Genomic DNA, 15939 nt, shown 5'->3' with positions numbered 1-15939 from the left:
GCTAGGCTGCGGCGGCATGGCCCGCGCGCCCGGCGCGACCTCTGCGGATTGCATCGGTGTGCGGCGGCGGGGCATGCCCAGGGCACCGGGCACGGCCTTCAATGGGCGAGGACACGGACACGCGGAAAATTAACCACAGCTTCCTGCGGGATCACAGCTATGTGACTGAAGGTAACGTACGTGTTGTCTGAGGCCCCCTCCGGCCGGCCGCGGCGTGGGGATGCCGTCGCACCGAATGCCCTCCGAAGGTTTGGACCGCGCGCTGTGTGTCGTGTCCCCCCACCCCACCCCACCCCACCCCGCCCGGGTCCGGGAGGGAGGGAGCCCGAGGGCGCCGGCCTCCGCTGCCCAGCCGCCCGAGAGGGCAGCGCCCTCCTCCGCGCCGCCCTCCGGCAGGGGCAGACAGCTTTCCGCCCCCGGGCCTGGTGCCATCCTGAATCGGCCGGCCCTGGCCATCATTTTCAAAACGGCCATCCCTACGGCTAACCTGGGGAAGAAATCCCGGGGAAATTTAATGGCTCAGAATGCTGGGTTTGCCATTTCAGCCCTGCCCAAAGCTCGCAGAATTTTCTAGGCTGCTCACTCCCCGGAGACGAAGAGGGACCCAGAAAAAAAATCCATTGCCGGATTCGCCTGAGGGGCTCGCTGTCCTCGGCCCCTCCCTGGGCCTCCAGAGGCAGGGTCCCATAGTGGGTGGGAGAAGCGGCTGGTTTGGGGTTGGTTTTTGTTCCTAGAGTTATACTAGCTGGCCCCAAACTGTCAGAATTTTCCAAAAAAGTGGACTATGCCACCCCAAATGGGCCGTGCATTTGAAATCCCCTAAATTGGCCGTAGATGCCCAAGCCCAACCCCCACCCTGAGGCTGGCGGAATCCAGAGGGTCAGCGCCCCGCTCCCATAGGCCGGTAACCTCCAAGGGTCCCTCTGCTCCACCTCCCCGGGGGACGGTGGGGACCGCTGCCGAGCCCGCTGCAGCCCGGCGCCCGCGGAGCGAAGTCTCCAACGAGGATGGGGAGAGCTAGCCGCGGGCTGTCCGCCTGCAGCGGTGGGGGTTCTGGGCTGGAGACCTTCCCGGGCTTAGGGATTTCGGGACTGCCTGCGTCTTCCCTAGGGGCTGCTGGGCTCGTTGCAGAAGTGTTTGCGGCTTTTTAGCAAGAGGTCCCCTGGTGGCTGCCCCTGTAGGAGGGGCCCTGGGCATTGCGCGCCGCGGTGCTCGTGCGCGTGGGTGCCTGTGTCAGGGACCCTGTGTGGGCCCGGCGGCGGTGACTCCGCTCCCGGGTGGTGTCCGCCGGAAATGAGGCCAGACCCGGTAGCCGGAGCCCTGCGGAGGCCGACGCCGGGAGCGCTGGGCCAGCGCCGGGCGGGCTCCGTGGCCTCCGGGCGGGGAGTGCAGAGGCTGGGCTGGGCGTGTAGCCTGGGCGGAGGGATGCTGAGGGTGGCGCTCCCCGCATCGCGCTTAGACCCGCTGAGTCATGCTTTGCTGATGGGTGTGTGTGAGGGGAGAGGGGGCAGGGCTGCCCAGGGCTGCGTGGCTGGTGAGGGCTGGCCGCAAGCTACGGCTTCTCGGGGACCTTTGTCGCCTGCCTTGGTGAGGTGGAGGAAGGATCAGTGCGGGTTGGCGTGTTCCTTCTGCTGCCAGCCTGCTGAGTGGCGGAGGGGGAAACAGGCCTCTGGCTGCTGGCAGGGGCCCCAGTGGTCTGGCCCTGGCACAGACAGGGGATGTTGGCAGGTGCTTCTGGTCTGGCTTTCCGGAGGAAGCCTGGGGTTTCCCATCTCCACATCCAGGGCGATGGACAGGGCTCAGGGCTTTGTGGTTAAGAGTAGAAAGCGCCAGGCCTGACCCATGGTGGACATTTGCAGACGTGAATTCCTTCTTCATTCTCCACCAGCCCCTTTCTTTCATAAATCTGCCAGCTCTCAGCAGGCGCGAGCCGGGGCAAGTGCATCGTTATAAGGGTGAGAAGTGATGATTTTAATGCCCCTTCCTTCATTCGACAAGTATTTACTGAGCACCCACAGTGCCAGTCCTGTGTGAGCCCTAGGGCTGGACAGAGCACCTACCCTCGGGCCCTCTGATGTTGAGGAGAGTCTCCTCTCGCTGTCTCAGTTTCCCCGTCTGTAAAATGGAGTGGATGATACCATCTTTCCCACAGTCTGGCGAGTAGCTGAGATGGTGGATGGAGGAGGCACCTCGGAACCATAAACCGTGCACTGGCAGCTAAAGTGTGTTGAGCACCTGTGTGCCCTGGGGCCTCACACATGAGGTCCACACACCCTTACACCCAGTCCATAGATGAGGAAACTGAGGCTCGGCCTTTGTCCACATCCCAGGCTGAGTGCTGGTTGCGTATAGGGCATAGGGCTCAGGTGCTAAGGATGCAGAGAGGATCCAGATCAGAAATTCCTGTCCTCAGGGAGTGAAAGCAATAACAATAATTATTAGAATTAGAATTAGATGAGATTCTGGCCTCCCTGCTTGAAAATGGACTTCCACACTATTGCATCTTGCTTACATGCTGTGCTGAGAGCATAGGGTCCGTCACTGATTTGGATGTCAGATAGACTTGTGTTCAAATCCTGCTTCTGACTCTGCATATGCTGTGCAGCCTTGGATAAGTTACTAAACCTTTCTGAGTATCACTTTCTCTCTTTGTAAAGGGAGAAATAATAATGATTTATCTTACAGGGTTGTTGGGACAATTAGTGATTATGCTAATATAGAAAGCACCCAGCATAGTATTAGGTCTAATTGGAGGCATTTAATAAACAACACTGCTATAATTTAAAACTTTCGTTCCTGGAAAGAGCTTCAGGAGCAAATAGTGGATGCTAAGAGTTCGCAAACGACCCAGGTGTACAAATTTCTCTTCTGCTTGGTCATTTGGTCCACCAGCACTTGCTCACTACACTCCAGTGGCTCTGATATACTCCTGTTTCTTAAGCAGGCCATTTTCTTTCTTGTCTCAGGGCCTTTGCACTGGCTGTGTCTTCTGCCTGAAACAGTCACCTGCTTTTCTCATGGCTGACTCCTCATCCTTTAGGTCTCAAGTTAAACGGCATGTTCGCCAGTGGGAGTCCTGCTTGAGTTCCTGCATCTCTTCTTATAAAAAACTCAAAAACCTTGGGAAGAGTTGAGGTTTTGTTAGTCATTCACACCTTGGTGTGAATTAGTCAGAACACCTTTTTTTCCTCCTAACTCTTGGCTCAGCTCAGCTGAATGAGGGTTGTTGTGATCATTAAGTGTGGGTGCAGGCCACCTGGGGGCACAGAGAACTTTGCAAAGATGAGTGGGTGTTGCAGAGAGCAGCACAGTGGAGGCTCTTAGGAGAATGGAAGGACCTGGGCCCTAGAGAAAGGCCCCGAGGGATAGGAGGATGCCAGGAGTCTCTGTTCCGACTTTTCTCAAGAGCTGGATGTGGCCCCAGGAGGGATGCTTCCTGGCTGTGTTCTCTTGCTGCAGCCCCGGGACTCAGCGTTCGGGTGAGTTGGACAGGTGTTTCCAGGCTAGACTGGATCTGTGAAATGCATTCACTCTCCTGCATGCAGCAGGGGTTACCGAGTACATCCTCCTCTGGGTCTGGCCCTGGTCAGGCAGTGGCGGACCAGACCCAGGAGCTCCTGGCCCAGGGGAGGTGGTAGATGCTGATGAGGTAGATTGTGGCAGTGACTGGGTCCCTTTGGGAAGCAGCAGTCGCTCCCAGACGCCTGATGGGTAAGTCACGTTGGGGGCACGCTTTTGTGCTGGGACCACGGGCGCGGCTTTCCCTCCCTCAAGCACCTCAGCCGTTGAACCCTGTTGTCTGCATGTGCCTCTTTCATCCGTGGAAAGGAATGCACCTGTCCCCGTAACCCCCTGTCCTTGCCATCCTCGTGGGTTCCGTGTGATTTCAGAGTGATCTGTTTATCCCCACAGAGTCGTCCTGAGTTTATAGTTGAGGAGGTGAAGCGGGGCTCAGAGGAGTGCAGTGACTCGCCCGGGAAGTGGTTAAGATCAGGAGGGCGGCCCAGGCCTGTCTGAACCGGCATTTAGGCGGTTTCCGCCGCCTTCGTGTTTTGAACTAGCTGTGCCCTGGATGGCATCAGTTTTCTGCCCAGGCTGGCCAAACACCCAGCATTCAGGCAGATGTGCATTCTGTGGTGCGTATTGTGGCTGATCTCCCCACCCGCCTGTCCCCCTTCACACCACCGAGAACACAGGTGGTTCCCAGCAAGAGACCTGTGGCCATGGGCTGGACGAGCTTGGTCCAATGGTAATCCCATCGCTCTTGCAGTGACTGGTTCCAGGATGGATGTGGGAGTTCGTTCTGGAGGTCGAGCGGAAGGTAGAGAGGGCTGCAGGGGGCCAGTCCCTCTCTTGTGATGGCACATGGAAGCCCCATGGTTGCCGGCAGCCACCTTGAGGGCGTGAAGGGAGTAAGTTTTAAGCCAACAACACAGTTGATGGCAGAGCAAAGAGTGAGTGAGAAGTGGGGATGTGGGTGACATCTGTGACTTCTGGTGTTAACCAGGCCTGACGTCCACCCGCCTCTGGGCTTCCAGTTCCTTGAGCTGGTACATTTATTTCCTCACCGTTACGCACTTTGAGCCGACACTCTGTTACTTGCAGCCAACAGCACCCCTGCTTGCACAGCCTTTCCTTTATCGGCAAACCCAGGAGCCCTGTCCCTCGTGGCCTAGACTCGAGATACATAAAAGCAGGAGGGACTTCGATTTGCTTGCTTTCTGTTTTAGGAATCTTCTTTGATCTCTTGTAATTCACTTAAGTCAAAATCGCCAAGTTCTGTTTTCCCCTCCTGGGCCCTACTGAGGGGGCGGCTCCAGCCAGATGAGATATCCCCAGGTCTGGTGCCAGGGGACCTGTGTGCCTGGTGGGGTCTGGCTCTGGGTCTGCAATCTCGGGCAGGTCACACAGTCTCTCGGAGCCTCAGTTTCTTCTCCGGCTTGTTGCTTAGATCACTTGTAACCGGGGCTGTACATCTCCGTGAAGCCCCCACCCTGCTTCGCGACGGGAATCCTCCTGGTGAACTTGCGGCATTCGATTACACGGCCTGGAGTATGTGCGCGTGCCCAGCCCAGGCCCAGGGGCACAGGCAGCACTTAGCAAGTATTGATATCCGTTCTTTAGCGGTAAGAGTTAGATTGGCCTGTAAAACTATCATCAGACTGGCTAACCCAACTCCGTCCCTAACCCATGGGGAAACTGAGGCTGGGGGAGGTGGTTACTTGTGGTACCGACCTAAAGCCAGCCCAGAGGGAGGGCCTGGAGGGTCAGCCGTCAATTTTTGAAAATCAGGGCGTGGACTGCTCAGATCTTTCTTCCTTTTGCTTCCATTGAGGAGCGTCGCTTCCACAAGCTTTCTTGGGGTTCCACGGCTTATGCTGTCTCTGCCTCAGGGGTGGGGCAGGGAAGGAGGCCGCGATGGGACACCGCTGGGTGCCCTCCACCAAATCCCATCCCCTCTCAGCCTCAGTTTCCCTGCACTGCCTCCTGCCCTGGGTTGTCCCAGGCTCTGATGAGCAAAGGCCTTGTGGACTCCACAGGCCCCCCGTGTGGAGGGGTTATTGTTGTCCCTCTCCCAAACCGCCGCGTGGACCACCCATACACCCCGCTGTGAGCTATCATCAGCGCTGACTCGGAGGTTGGTGCAGACACGCAGTAGGGTGTTTTTCATTTTCTTTCTGTGAGATGGAAATCAAATTCTAATATAGTTTTTCCACATGATCTCCTGGTTGTCTTAACTTGCTACAGCTTTTGGGTTTTGTCCTTAAAGCCCTCAGAGCTAAGGGGGGTTTTTGCCAGAGGTGTTTTAGGTCTTGAGAACCGGAAGAGTGGCTGTGCACTGCTGGGCTCGGTCGGGAGGACTACAGAGCAGCGACGCGGATGACGAGGGCAGCGGTCTCCAGTGTGCCTCGCAGGGAGACACGCTGTTGGCAATCTCTGATAGTTCTTTCCGGTCTTTTGTAAGTGCCCATGTCTGTTTTTAATAAAAGCTGTAATCTCTCTCTATAAACCATTTTGAAGGCTATTTTTCTGATTAAGCATGAGATTATAAGAATTTTCCAGTGCTTTGCTCCAGGGCTGGCTTCACGGGTGTGCCGCCTGTGCGGTCATATAGGGTCCCCTACTCAGAAGGGCCGTGTGCTTGGTTGAATGCTCTGCTGTCACCATCTTGAAATTTTTAATACTTTTATCTTTGAACCTGTGTTTTGTAAGTGACGTCTGATGGGATAGTGGAGCATGCGCACAAGCAGAGGTGACACATGCAACAAGTGTTTCCGCTGTTCCTCACGCAGCTTCCGTAACACACTTACCTGTGTTCACTCTGAGCGTCGCTGAGCCTCCCATGTGTTGTGGGGCCACCAGAATCCTGCGATTGCGCGCCAGATCAGTGTGTCTGTGGTTGTGTGAGCGGAAGTGCTGACAGCCCTGAGATGCCATGCTGTCGGCCTGAACCCGAACTTGTTCGGAATGCAGAAGGGAGGCGGCGACATTCTGAGAAGCATGAGGACCAAGTACCCTGGCACATCCTTTCTTACTCATGTTACCTCCCTGTGTTAGCTGCTCACTGATGCTGAAATGATGACACTGAAGGAAAAAGAAGATAGGACAACAGCAGCTTCCTTTCTTTTCAGCCCTTATTTGTCATTGAGCCAAGAGTACAGATGTGTGCCTAGAATGTGCGAGCATCGCAAAGTGAAATAGAAACAGATGAGTTGGTTCCGTGCAGGGTTGCCCCTGCTCTGGGAGGAACGAGGAGCATTTGCCTGTAGAAGCCAGCAGTTTCAGGTGGTGGATTTCAGTGCTTCTGCATTCCGGTTCAGTGCGCTTCGATTTGCATTTAAAGCTGAAACTGTATAATAGAACGATGAGCAATAAAATTCACGCTAATAATTTAAACTTTTTTTCTTTATTTCAGTTGGCATTAAATCGCAAATAAATAACACCATAAGAAGTCATGGAAAAAATGAAAAAGCTTTGTATTTTAGTACCTTTAATGACACTTTCCCCTTGCTTTTTGCACAAGGGGCTCTGCGTTTTCATTTTGCACTGGGCCGGGAAATGCTATAATTGGCCCTACTTTGCTGTCGGGGGAAGGCTGGAATTCCTGGGGGTGGGGACTCCTTGGCCCGCCTCCCACCTCCTTGGCTTTTGTGATTGGTCGGAGTGGTGACAGCCTGTCACCCATTGGGCAGCCTTTCCCTCTTGGGCGGGGCTACGGTGTTAAAGGGCCCTGCTCCTCCCCGCGCTCTGGGGCCCTCACCCCGTGGGCTGTGCTGGGGCCGGCCTGCGGTGCCCTCCTGTTAGAGTCCAGCCTTCGGACTTCTTCCTCCCCACAGGCCCAGCAGGAGGGGCAGTCGGGTAGGGGGTCTCTAGCTCGGTTTTTCCTCCAAGTTTACCATTAATAAAGCAGATTTTTTTGACCTCCCTCTTGCTGTCCACCTTCCCTGTGTGTTCTCAAGTCCTGGGGGGCAGTGAGGGGGAAGTGGTTACCTCAGCCCGGCCCCCAACCCCCACCCCCACCCCCGCCTCCAAATTCCATCTTTTTATTGGCTGCAAACTATTCCCACAATAGATGTGACATAGTTTAATTAATTGCCCTCTGATTGTTGGACAATTATGTTGCTTTTTTTCTTTTGTAACTAAAACTGAATGAATGAACATTATTTGTACATGAAGACCCCCTACTCCCATCCCTCCCCCAACTGTGGAATAATTTCTTCAGAGAGAGTGCTGTGCATGCAATTTTATGTAAAAATTATGAACGGGTTTAGTATTCTCGACACATATTGCCAAATGATTCTCCAGAAAGTTTCTCTATTTTACCACATGCTGATCAGCATTAGGTATTCTAATTTGTGTGACCTTTGCAAATATCAGAGATGAAAAGCATTTGTTTTAATTCACGTCTGAATACCAATGAGATGGAACGTTTCTTCCCCTTTTGTTTTACAGACATGTCCTGACCCCCTCATATGCCGGGGGCACGCTAGAGACCTTAGAGAACAAGGTCACTGCTGTCACTCACTCACTCATTCATTCGTTTATTCGACAGCTATTCCTGGAGCGCCTACTATGTGCTAGGCACAGAAGAAGCCTTGTCACTAGGGCAGAGAGAGTGAGGGTGGGGTTGAGAGAAAGAGAGAAGAGAGCTGAGGCCAGAGCCCACGGTTCACCAACGTCTGAGGGACAGAGAACAAGGACTCTGTGATGGTGACAGAGTTGGGGTGGCCACCGAGGCAGGAGGAAAACAGGAGGACTGTGGAGTCACAGACCCAAGACGATCCCCGGAAGGAAGGAAGGGAGAGAAAGAGGGAGGCGGGAAGGATGGATCCCCAGCATGAAGGCTGCCAAGCTGTCAGGTGGGACCATGGGAAGCTGTGCTCTGGCTCCTCCTGTTTCAGGTGCTCGCACCGCTGGCAGCCGGTCCCCGGTCCCCTCTGGCTCTGCTTTGTTGATGCCGTCTTTCCACGAGCCTTTGATCCTTCGTAGTCTGCCCTCCTTCCGCGCCGCTTCTCCCTGTCTGTATGCAGAACGGTTGGCTCTCTCTTCTCCCTCCAGGATGCCCCTCGCCCAAGTCTTACTGCCTCTGGGGCAAACGCTCCAGGTCCCAGAAGGCTCCTTTGAGAGCTCCGCACTCCTGGTTTCGTTTTGTTCTTCTTAAGACGTGGGCCCGTCCCTCCCAGGGTCTCGGATGCCATTGAGAGAGTGGGCCGCCTCCGGAGAGAGTCTGGAGGAGTCTGCAAGCCCACAGCGCCCTGGGGATCCTGCTGGTTGAACCGGGCCCTACAAAGAGAAGCACATTGCGGGTCAGCCCTCGTGTAAAATGACCCATGTGGACTTCAGTATTAAATAATTATAAAACAAACACAACAGCCGTTGTTATGGTTAACCATTTTATTGAGTACCTACTATGTGCCAGATGCTAAGTACATCATCTTAGTGGATCTTCACAAAACCCAACGTTATGTGTATTATCCCCATCTTACAGAGGAGAAAACTGAGCCTCGGCACTTGCCTGAGTCACACGTGTAAGAGGCAGAGCTGGGGTTTGCACGCAGGCCATCCGCCTGCAGACCCGCACTGCTGACCTCCACGTTGGGTGGTGGGACCAACAGGGCAGGGCAGGCGGTCCATTCCAGTTCTGATCATGCGCCTGGCTTGGGAGGGTCTTGGGTTTGACCCCAGGGCTGCTTGGTGTGGTGCTCAGGCCGCGTGTGCAGCAATGCGTCTGTTACAGCCGCATGTGGGGCTAAAAGCATTAGAGAAGGGTCAGAAGGAGAAGGGCTCCCCTCAGCCGTATCGGTGGGAGGAGGGGTATGGTCACAGCTCTACAGAGGACAGGCCCTTTGGCCCTGAAGGGAGTGGCATTCTCCAGGTTAGGGGTGATGGTGTGTTGGGACTCGGCATTCTAGTCCATTCCAGGCAGGAGGAACAGCATGTGTGAAGTGACAGATGATTGTCCCCTGACGGCATCCAGCCTCCTCTGCCTGAGCCCAGGAGGCAGTTGCCAGCCTGCTGGGGAGCAGGGCCACTTGGGAGCTGCTGTGCTGCCCAGGACGGGCGCTGCCTCCTTGCACAGTGGGAGCCATTGTCCCCCAGAACCCTGGGCTGAATGGCGCATTGAGGCAGAACAAAGGCAGCTCAGAGGTCCCGGCTGCCCCAAGCGGGGATGGGATCTCCAACTGCAGGCCAAAGACCTCCTCTGGGCGGGCCTGGCCTCCTGTACCCGGTCCCCACCCCCGCCCCAAGTGGAGGTTGCAGCCCTGACACCTGGGGCTCCCGATGCTGGAGGCTGGGACCTGGACCCCGGGCTGAGCTCCCGTTCTGGCACAGCTGTGAGCCTTTGGCTGGTTCTTCTGCCTCAGAACCAATTTCCCCATCTGTCAAGCAGAGAGAGAACTACCAGTGGGCTTTTCGTGAGAATTAAGTGAAATAATGTACCTACTGTACACGAATCTCAATAAAAGGGAACTACTTCCATCATTATCAGCTTTTGAATTTTTTTCCAGTTTCAAAAAAGTTTTAATGAAAACTTTCAAATATGTACAGAAGTAGAGAAAATAGCATATGGAATTGTTCCTCTCCCATCCCCTCGCTTCAGCTGTTCTCCAGATTTTGCCATACTTCCTTCATTTACTTTCTCCTTTTGGCTGAAGCATTTCTAAGCAAATTCAAGACTCCCGTCACTTGACCCCCTTCCCCCCATCAGCAGGCATCTGTGAACGCTAAGGGCATTTCTTACATAAGCAGTTACCACCATCCCACCTTGCAAAATGAGTACCGATTTCTTCCCATCTAAATTCTGCTCCCTCTTAGCAATGTCCCCAGTTGTCTCAGAAATGTGTTTTTTTAGTTGGTTGGTTTGACCCAGGATGCAGGGTCATGCCCTGTACCTACATCTGTCTCTTAAGTCTTTTCTGATCGAGGCCAGTCCTCCATCCCATTTTCATACCACTGGCTGCTAAAGACACTCGTTACTGTTTTGTAAGGATTATGGTTTCACCGCCACTGTCCCTAACCCGTGTCTGGATCCCAGGTTTGGAAGGCTGAGGGGTGGTTGCCTGGATCCTGGGAATCAGCCCCGGGGGTGCCCCTTCCTCCTGCCAGGACCTCCTCACCTCCCATCGGCTGAGAGACCCTGGTGGGTTGTTCAGCCGGTGCACACGTCTCCAACCAAGACCTTCCCAGATTGCAGGTTCTTGAGCAAAGTAAATGGGTTCTCTTTTAAGCCATTGAGTTTCGAGGTGATTTGTTAAACAGCAGTAGAAAATGGAATAGTCATGGATTCCCAAAGCTGAATTCCCAGTCCTGCCCAACGCCTGCTCCTTCTGACACCCCCTGTCCAGCTACAGTGCTCTCTCCTTGACTCTGTGGCTCCCTCAGAGCCTTCCAGTAACTTCCTTCTTGCTTCTGTTAGCCTGCGTCAATTTGTGTTTCTTATAACTGAAGAACTCTCTCAGTCCCAGCCAGGAGGGGTGGCTCGGATCATAAGATGGGACCGGCACCCGGGCCTTTCTGAAACACAGGGCCCAGAGTCCTGTCCCATGCAACGTCAGTAGATACATACCTTGGACATGTCTGCTTCCTCCGTGCACTGCTCCTCTGTACTCCACCAGGTGCTGGGTAAACGTGTTTGAATGACTGAGTGAGTGCACAAACGGCACATCTTCACATCTGACCTCAGAGCAGTCCAGAGTTTTTTTTCTTTAACCAAATGCCACACCTTCCCCTGGCCAAATTTCCTGACTATAAACAATCTTCACTGTGCACCGTTCCAATATGTACACGTTCCAGTCACCACAGTTCCGTTCAATATAATGCCAGTCCCCCAAGCACACGGTCCAGATTTCAGCTACCATGGTTTACAGAACTGTGAGTAATTGCATTAAGGACAAACTTTGCCACCACTTCCTCGGGCCACAAACCACGAAGTTAATAATGTTTGTGCGTCGTGATTCATGACCAAGTCTCTTCTTTCAGCATCTTTCGCTGGTTGATCACTGTGCTTCTGTCAGTTCACACACAGACAGCGAAGCATGTGGAGGTGTTGCCTCCTTGTCTCCCCGTGATGAACTTGTGTGACGTTTTACAAAGATGCACCATCAAAGAGGGAATTGTCCCACAAAGATGAGGGTCAGCAAAACAAAAACAAAAACAGATAAGTGATGATGCTGGAGGAGAAATTTAGATGGAATGTAAATAGAGTTATAGGAAAAATCGCTGACCCTGGGGATGTTGAAGCTGCTGCCATTCGAGACTCTTCTGCACAGCCAGAGGAAAAGTGAAGCTGAACTTATCGATGTAAGTGAGGAGAGTGGCTGTGACCAAAAGGGTGAAGACATCCCAGAAGAAGTGACGCCAGGAAAACGTTTCATGTTAAAGGAACCCTTGAAGATATTTCACAATGTTGAAAGCACAAAGGATAAAATCTTGGAATCTGACCTAAGTTAGAAAGACAATTCTCCAAGGAGTGGAAGAGATGCTTGCCCTGTGTAGTGAGTGAGGCAACAAGCGGAAGAAGTCAGTCCTGGTCACACTCCTCTCGATACATCTGTTGCAAAGAAATAAAATCCTTGAATTCTCAATGTTTCTAATGTTTTAAATTACTGTGTACTAAGTAAATATTAGTTTTACTATTTTTAATTTCCCTTTACATTTGTAACCACCAATAAGAGCGTTTTTAATATCTTGGAAAAAAGTTTAAAGCTTATGGAACATTTGTAATTTCCACATTGATTAGTGAGATCCCTTTGAATGGGTTCAGCATGCATGGCCACTTCTGTGGTCCCCGGAGTGAGAACTCCCTGCATTTTTTCCAAATGGGCAGTGGTACACTGCATGGCCATTCCACATGTCAAGGCCATGGTGATGTTTTAAACCCTGGCCGGAGGATTACGGTCAATGTGCTCCTTACTGAAGGTGACAGCTCAAGAATATTAAATAACTCAAATTCCTCACTGTGGAAATGGGTAGGCAGCCCTGGGGTCACTGTGAGGGGTACACACTGTGCAGACCTCCAGCCAGCCTGTCTGCTTCGGGAACAATCCATCATGGAATGAACTGACTTGAGGAGTCAGGGGCTGAATGATAGTGGTTCCTACACCGGCTTTCGATGTGAAAGGTGATAAAAACAACCCTGAATATTTTATAGCCCCAAGGAGAGGTAAGGCTCTTTATTGAAGCTGTGAAAACGTAATCCATCGTCATAATGTGTCCCATATTGTCAGACTCTGGGAGCTAAGTTGTGTGTATGTTAAGATGCTCCTTTTGAGAAGATTTTAATTTTATTTCTCTATTTATTTCATCTCATTATAGAGACGTTTGAAAATGCAAAAAGTAGAATAAAGAGACGGAAAAATAACATCCTGCTTTCACTGCCCTAGAAACATTGTTCCAATTTTGTTATTTTTCCTTCTTACTGCCCCCCTGTAGGTTGTACTATAAATACAGGTATGTGTCTTTTTTTTCAAATATTTAACACACTGTAAACCGTTTCCCCATATGATCACATGCTCCGAGTAAACAGTTTTTAATGGCTGCATAATAGTCCATCATGTAGCTATAATTATTCATTCAGTCACTGTGTATGGATTCATTCCTCAGACTAGGGTCGATGGCCTGCAGTGGGCGTGTGGGTGGGGTTGGGGGTGCAGGAGTGAGGAGGAATGGGGCACAGCCCCTCCCTGGGGAACCTCTGGAACCAGGGACACGTACACAGATGCCCATGATACAGTGTGATGGGGCGGATGCAGTGGGACCCTGCCGCAGCCTGGGAGCAGATGGGCAGAGATGCTGAGTCCGGAGCAGAGGAGCGGCTGGCCCAGGATGGCAGGAGGGAGCAGGGGAGAAGGCATTCCAGGCAGTAGGGACGTTATGGGCAGAAGCACGGAGGGGAGAAACGGCATGGCTCCAGGGTTGCTGGAGCGTTAACTTGTGGGTCTGGGAGCCCCTGGCAGGCGTGGTGAATGAACAGACAACACAGGCTGCTGGTGGCGGAGGGACCTTGGTGATCTGTCCAGGCAGGGAAGGAAGAGGGAACTGAGAGTGGCCAGGGGTCTCTGGGAGTTTGGAGAGTGGAAGTGGGGAGAGTGGCGTTCAGAGGAAAGCACGTCCAGGAAAGGCGCACAGAGCGGGCGGTGAAAGGCGGGTGGAGGTGAAGGTCATGGGAAAGAGGTTGTCCTGGAGGGTTGGTGTGGTGGAGGCGTGGTGTGGTGGGGGACGGAAGGTGGAACCTCCTCTCGTGGTCTTTGGTTAACACGAGAGTGTGCCAGAGGCTGGTGAGTGCAGACGACGGTGGGTAGAGGGTGCAGAGACCTCCCTACTCTTGGACAGCTGTGCCCCACTTTGGGTGTTTAAATTAAGATGTGGTGAGCATCCTTGTGAATGTACATGTTCTTGTGTTACAGGTTAGTCCTCTCTCTGGCTGTCCGGGGATGCAGTTGCTTAGTGGAAGGATAGCAGTGTTTTTAAGAGCTTGAATAAAGATCCCAATATCATGTTGTCTACTAAACTAAAAATAAAATTTGGGGGCTGGCCCGGTGGCGCAGTGGTTAAGTGCACATGTGCTGCTTCGGTGGCCCGGGGTTCACTGGTTTGGATCCCGGGTGTGGACATGGCACCGCTTGGCAAGCCATGCTGTGGCAGGCGTCCCACATATAAAGTAGAGGAAGATGGGCATGGATGTTAGCTCAGGGCCAGTCTTCCTCAGCAAAGAGAGGAGGATTGGTGGCAGATGTTAGCTCAGGGCTAATCTTCCTCAAAAAAAAAAATAAATAAATAAATAAAATTTGCCAAAAATTTTGTTTGAGTGATCTTTAAAAGAGTGAATCCACATGTATCATGCCGCTCTGGAGTGGTCTGTAGATGGAGCGAACCCATCAATCTCTGTCTCTCTGGCTTTAAAAAAAAAAAAAAAAAAGGATCGATTTCGGCTGCAGCGCGTGGTGACTTACGGCTGTGCTCATTGTCTCCTGATGTGTGTCCGATGGGTGATGGGGCTTTGGCTGTGCACGGAGGAATCCTGCTGTGAGTTGCCTTTTTCTGTGTGTGTAACTCTTGCCTTCTCGGTAAGATAGTAATAGTGATGGCGGGGGCAATGGCGAGGAAGCTGCCCTCTCGTCACTGCTACAGTGTCGCGACACGGATGCTCGTCATCTCATTGGAACTTTGTGCCTGCTCTGGGGGGTGGTGGGAATGACCCCCTTTTACATGTCAGAAAACAGAGCCCCAGAGAGCTTGGGTCACATGCGCAAAGCCACACAGTCAGTGTTATGGTTACTATTACTACCTAACAGACCGGTCTAAAATCTTAGTGACTTAAGACAACAACCATATTTTAATGTCCCCTGGAGTCCATGAGTCAGGAGTCTGGGTGGGGCGTGGCTGGCACATCTACTTTGCGTGGCCGCTGCTGAGCCTCCCTTCTAAGCTGGTGGGTGGGCTGGTCCAGGTGGCCCAAGATGGTGTCACGCACACATTTCGTGTGCGGTGGGGATGGCTGGGAGGCTGGGCTTGCCTGGGACCAGCGATGTGGCCTCTCTAGCATGGGGGTCTCAGGGTAGCTGGACCCCTTAGGCGGTGGCTGGCTTTCCCAGATCAAGTGTCCTACGAGAACCTGACTTCCTGACCTCCTCGGAGTCTCACGTCGACTTCGTCACTTCTGTCACTTTAGCTCCTTGAGTCACAGGCTGGCCCAGGTCGAAGGTGCGTTAGACTCCACCTTGGGATGCAGGAAAGTCCAGGGCACACTGTGGAAGAGCAGGTGGCGTGGGAGACAGTGCTGTGGCTCTCTGGGAAACAGTCTGCTGCAGACGGCCTGCCGAGCAGGGTCCGCACTTGGCTGTGTCTGACCTTGAGCCGCTGCCCCTGCAGGGGTGATGCTCCCTCGTCATCCTGACCCGTCAGAGGAAGCAGGGGCCTGCCCCTCCACACCGAGTCCCTCTTCCAAAATATGAAAATGGGCGTAGTTTTGCCCATTTACATACAGGGTTTGTGACAACGTGGATGGATCTTGAGAGCATAGGCTAAGTGAAATAAGTCAGAGAAAGACAAATACTGCATGGTCTCACTTATATGTGGGGTCCAGGAAAGCCGAACTCAGACAGAGACTAGAACAGTGGTTACCTGGGACTGGGGGTGGAGGAAATGGGGAGAAGTTGGTCAAAGGGTACAAACTTCCACTTAGAAGATTACTGAGTTCTGGGGATCTAAGGTACGGGATAGCAGCTATAGTTAATAGGTATTATATACTTGAAAGTTGCTAAGAAAGTAGATCTTAAATATTCTCACTACAAAACAGCAATGGGAATTATTGACCTGATGGAGGTGTCAGCTAACACTACGGTGGTCATTGTTTTTTGGTATGCGAGTGTATCAAGTCAACGCCTTAAGCTTATACAACGTTATATGTCAATTCTATCTCAGTAAAGTTGGAAAAAA

At 52.7% G+C, this 15939-nt stretch overlaps 1 protein-coding gene across 1 annotated transcript in view; it reads left to right on the top strand.

The window, feature by feature from the left end:
- The first annotated feature begins 70 nt into the window (after window positions 1-70).
- Window positions 71-15939, top strand: part of PPP2R2C (protein phosphatase 2 regulatory subunit Bgamma) — a 140740-nt gene continuing 124871 nt past the window's right edge. The window contains exon 1 of the mRNA XM_046656491.1: window positions 71-171. Within this exon, the coding sequence (XP_046512447.1) occupies window positions 102-171 (70 nt within the window). The 5' untranslated portion in view covers window positions 71-101. The remainder of the gene's footprint in view (window positions 172-15939) is intronic.

The sequence above is a fragment of the Equus quagga genome, chromosome 3 (assembly GCF_021613505.1).
Source record: "Equus quagga isolate Etosha38 chromosome 3, UCLA_HA_Equagga_1.0, whole genome shotgun sequence".
NCBI lineage: Eukaryota > Metazoa > Chordata > Mammalia > Perissodactyla > Equidae > Equus > Equus quagga.
This window is presented reverse-complemented; position numbering and strand designations above follow the sequence as displayed.